The sequence below is a fragment of the Myotis brandtii genome, unplaced genomic scaffold (genome assembly GCF_000412655.1).
Source record: "Myotis brandtii unplaced genomic scaffold, ASM41265v1 scaffold633, whole genome shotgun sequence".
Lineage (NCBI taxonomy): Eukaryota > Metazoa > Chordata > Mammalia > Chiroptera > Vespertilionidae > Myotis > Myotis brandtii.
Window position 1 is genome coordinate 3423505 of NW_005370423.1, and position 4281 is coordinate 3427785.

Genomic DNA, 4281 nt, shown 5'->3' on the forward strand with positions numbered 1-4281 from the left:
GAGGTGGGGCATGGTGGGAGGTGGGTGTGGCAGGAGGTGGGTGTGGCCAGAGGTAGGCATGGGAGCTGTGGGGGAATGGGTACCAGTCCTCACAGGATGTATTGTCTCCCCACTGCTGCTCTGAACACAACGCTCTTTTGGGGCAGGAGAGCTAATAATAAGTGTGAGTTGCGCAGCCACGGCTTGGGTTCCAACCTCGGCTGGTCCGCGTCAGGGCTGGTGCCCCTGGGCAATGTGTCTACCTTCTCTGTGCCTGGTTCGCGGTGGAGCCCATGAGGCCTCGGTGGGATTGGCAGGCCTGAGCGAGCCCGGCTCCCGCGCTTGTTTCAGGGGCTGATTATCCCCAGGATCCTGGAACACTCCCAGGAGCAGTCCGGGGGCGTCGGGTACGGCGTGGGGCTGTGCCTCGCCCTGTTTGTCATCGAATGCCTCAAGTCCCTGAGCATGTGCGCGTGCTGGGTATTCAGCCAGCGCACGGGCATCCGCTTCCGCACAGCCGCCGCCTCCCTGGCCTTCCAGAAGCTGCTGCAGTTTAAGTCGCTGACGCACATCACCACGGGCGAGGTCAGTGCCGGGGCGGCCGGCCAGCGCTGCCCGGGGCCAGGGGAGGGAGAGGGAATGATTCCCAGGGGGGTGATGGCCACCAGCAGCCTCGCTGGGGTCCCCGGGCAGGTCAGCTCTGAGCCGGGAGACAGGGTCCCTCCATTGCTCCGCTGCAGTTACGGAGCCTGCTCTGGGGCGGCCTGCTTGGGCCCCCGGGGACGCCTGCCAGGGAGGAGGGTGTGGGAGGACTTCACCGCCCAGGGACGCCCCCAGGGAAAAGCAATCCCGAGGGCTCCCTGGGTGCCCACTCCCCTCGGTGACGGGAGTGGGGTGGGGCTGGTCTTGCTCCCCTGGCAACATAAGGACCACACAGACACTGACAGGGATGGGAGGGGCCGTGACAATGTGTGGCCCGTAGTCGTGGGGACACTGGGGTTTTATATATTTAATTCCAATCTCCCTGCTTTCCTGTGGCTTGAGGAACATGGATGACTTTTATTTTTAAAGGAAGTTTTTTTTTCTAAAAAAATGAATTTTTATTGATTTCAGAGCAAAAGGGAAAGGGAGAGAGAGAGAGAGAGAAACATCCATGATGAGAGAGAATCGTGGACCGGCTGCCTCCTGCACACCCCTCACTGGGGATGGAGCCCACAGCCCAGGCCTGTGTCCTGACTGGGAGTCGGACCGTGACCTCCCGGGTCCTGGGTGGACACCACCCCTGCGCCACGCCGGCCGGGCTCATGGTGACTTTTATGTTGAGGGCCATTGAGATTGATGGGAAGGCGGCTCTGCTTCGGCTCCTTATCAAGTCACCCGCTTCGGGCCCTGGCCTCAGCCCCTCTCCAGCCTCCTCCAGCCCGAGGTGGCCTCCCGGCTCCCACCTGGCCGGGTGACCTCCAGTCCTCAAATGCACCGGCCCCCGCCAGTCCCCACCACGCACACTTCTGGCTGCCCCCCTCCTTCGAGCCCCCTTCAAAGACACGGACCTTCTCCTGGCCGGCGTGGCTCCGTGGTTGAGCGTCGACCTATGAACCAGGAGGTCGCGGTTCAATGCCCAGCGAGGGCACAGGCCCGCATTACTGGCTGGACCCCCAGCGGGGGGCGTGCAGGAGGCAGCCGATCCATGATTCTCTCTCATCATTGTTGTTTCTCTCTCTCTCTCCCTCTCCCTTCCTCCCTGAAATCAATAACAATATTAAGAAAAAAGACACGGGCTCGGGGTGACTGGAGAGGTGACCCCGGGCCTCGGGCTTGCTTCTTCCAGGCCATCAGCTTCTTCACCAGCGACACCAACTACCTGTTCGAAGGCATGTACTACGGCCCCCTCATCTTCCTGAGCTGCTCGTCGCTGCTCACCTGCAGCGTCACCTCCTACCTCACGCTGGGACCCACCGCGCTGATCGCCACGCTCTCCTACCTCCTGATCTTACTGCTGATGGTAAGGCTGGCCGTTCCCAGGGCGCCGGGGCTCCGTCACGGGGGTACCTCCGACTGGACACGGTGCCTCTCGGGGTCGTGGGGGGAGGGGGCACCTTGGCTGCTTACATTGCAGGTGAAAACAAATTGGGCAAAACAGGAAGCGGTTCTTGGATGACATGTGCTCTGAGCCATCCAAACGAGGCGTCTCCTCCCTCGGTCCCCGGAAAGGGGCCTGCGACTGTTAGCGGGTTGGGCTCCCAAAGGCAGAGCAGTCAGACTCTGCTGCGTCAGCCGCAGCCTGGCTTGGCCCCAGGAGAGAAGGACCCCCAGGAAGGACAGCAGGGACCCAGGGGCAGGCGCCCTAGAGGGGGCACCTCTGAAAGCCGTCAGCAGGGACCTAGCGCTCGGTCTCATGGGCCGCCCGGTGCAGAGTTAACCAGCGGTTCGTCCGCATCTGGCGTTTCCCTTTGGGAACCCTCGCCTGCCGCCTCCGACCACAGAAGCAAACCTCTGAGGTCAGCGGCCAGCGCATCCGGGTGACCAGTGAAGCCCTCACCTGCATTAAGCTGATTAAAATGTACACGTGGGAGAAGCCATTCGCACACATAATTAAAGGTACAGAGCAACTGCTTCCTGCTCAGAGCCTACGGCTGTCCCGGTGTGCCACGCCACCCACCTTCTGGGCATTTCCTTCGTGCTCCGCGGGTTGTTCTGTGTTCCGTGGAGGATGTTCCCGTGGCCGACCATGGATTGTTCTGTGCAGAGTGTTCCCGTGGCCGACCATGGATTGTTCTGTGCAGAGTGTTCCCGTGGCTGACCACGGATTGTTCTGTGTTTTGTGTAGAATGTTCCCGTGGCCGACCATGGATTGTTCTGTGCAGAATATTCCCGTGGCTGACCATGGGTTGTTCTATGTTCCATGGAGAATGTTCTCATGGCCGACCATGGGTTGTTCTGTGTTCCGTGGAGGATGTTCCCGTGGCCGACCATGGATTGTTCTGTGCAGAATGTTCCCGTGGCTGACCATGGATTGTTCTGTGCAGAATGTTCCCATAGCTGACCACCGGTTGTTCTGTTTCCATGGAGGATGTTCCCGTGGCTGACCATGGATTATTCTGTGTTCCATGGAGGATGTTCCCGTGGCCGACCATGGATTGTTCTGTGCAGAATGTTCCCGTGGCTGACCATGGGTTGTTCTGTGCAGAATGTTCCCATGGCTGGCCACGGGTTGTTCTGTGTTCCGTGGAGGATGTTCCCGTGGCCGACCACGGATTGTTCTGTGTAGAATGTTCCCGTGGCCAACCACAGATTGTTCTGTGTTCTGTGGAGGATGTTCCCGTGGCTGACCACGGATTGTCTGTGGAGAGTGTTCCTGTGGCTGACTTCTGTGGGTTTCTCATTCATTCCCCAGATCTGAGAAGGAAGGAAAGGAAGCTGATGGAGAAGAGCGGGTTTATCCAGAGCCTGGGCACGGTGCTGCTGTTCGTGGCCCCCACCGTGGCCACCTTGGTGATGTTCCTCACGCACGTTGGCCTCCAGCTGGAGCTCACAGCTTCCCTGGTACGTGTCTGGGTGTTTTGTTTTCCCTCTGAATGGACAGGAGGTTTTCTCATTTGTCCTTTTCCAGCGTGTGCCCCTCAAAGACTTCAATGGTTTGCAAATAGGTACTAGGAATGGATTTTGGTTTTCCTTCCATGTCGACCCCTGCGAGGAACAGACATCCCTGTGGCCACAGCTGTGGGAGGGAGGGGTGACCGTCGTCGGGGGGCTTGGGGAGCTGGAATGTGTAGTTCACACCCCAGTGATTGGGAACCCTAAATGGATGCATTTCTCTGTGACCAAAATAGAGCCCCCCAAATACACTTTTAAATAAAAGGCGTGGTTCCTTCTGTCTTTCCCGTTGGGGCCTGACCCTGGCCCTGGGACGGAGCAGGGATCCGTCTTTGAGGAGAGCAGGGCAGGGGCTGATCTTGGAGACGTGGGCTCACAGCTGGGGAGGCCGAGACTGTAGCCAAAGCAGGAGGGCATCATGGGGGTTTGTAGCCAAGGGCTCATCCGTACTCCGCGCAGCCGTCTCCTCTGCCTGGCCCAGGCCTTGAGGTCACACAGTGCTCACAGCAGGTGGAGTCAGACCACAGCATGCCGGCCGGTTGGAGTTTATCATATACTGTATCTATATCTATATCTATATCTATATCTATATATCTATGTCTATGTCTATGTCTATATCTATATCTATATATCTATATCTATGTCTATGTCTATATCTATGTCTATATCTATATCTATGTCTATATCTATGTCTATATCTATATCTAT

General features: G+C 58.1%; 2 protein-coding genes across 2 annotated transcripts in view; one reads left to right on the forward strand and one right to left on the reverse strand.

Annotated features, from left to right (window-relative positions):
- Positions 1 to 4281, reverse strand: part of LONP2 (lon peptidase 2, peroxisomal) — a 195725-nt gene that overhangs the window by 48900 nt on the left and 142544 nt on the right. The gene's annotated exons all lie outside the window — the stretch shown is intronic.
- ABCC11 (ATP-binding cassette, sub-family C (CFTR/MRP), member 11) overlaps positions 1 to 4281 on the forward strand; it is a 49956-nt gene that overhangs the window by 12859 nt on the left and 32816 nt on the right. Inside the window, exons 6-9 of the mRNA XM_014528394.1 lie at positions 331 to 564; positions 1808 to 1968; positions 2423 to 2577; positions 3374 to 3522. Coding sequence (XP_014383880.1) covers positions 331 to 564; positions 1808 to 1968; positions 2423 to 2577; positions 3374 to 3522 — 699 coding nt within the window. The remainder of the gene's footprint in view (positions 1 to 330; positions 565 to 1807; positions 1969 to 2422; positions 2578 to 3373; positions 3523 to 4281) is intronic.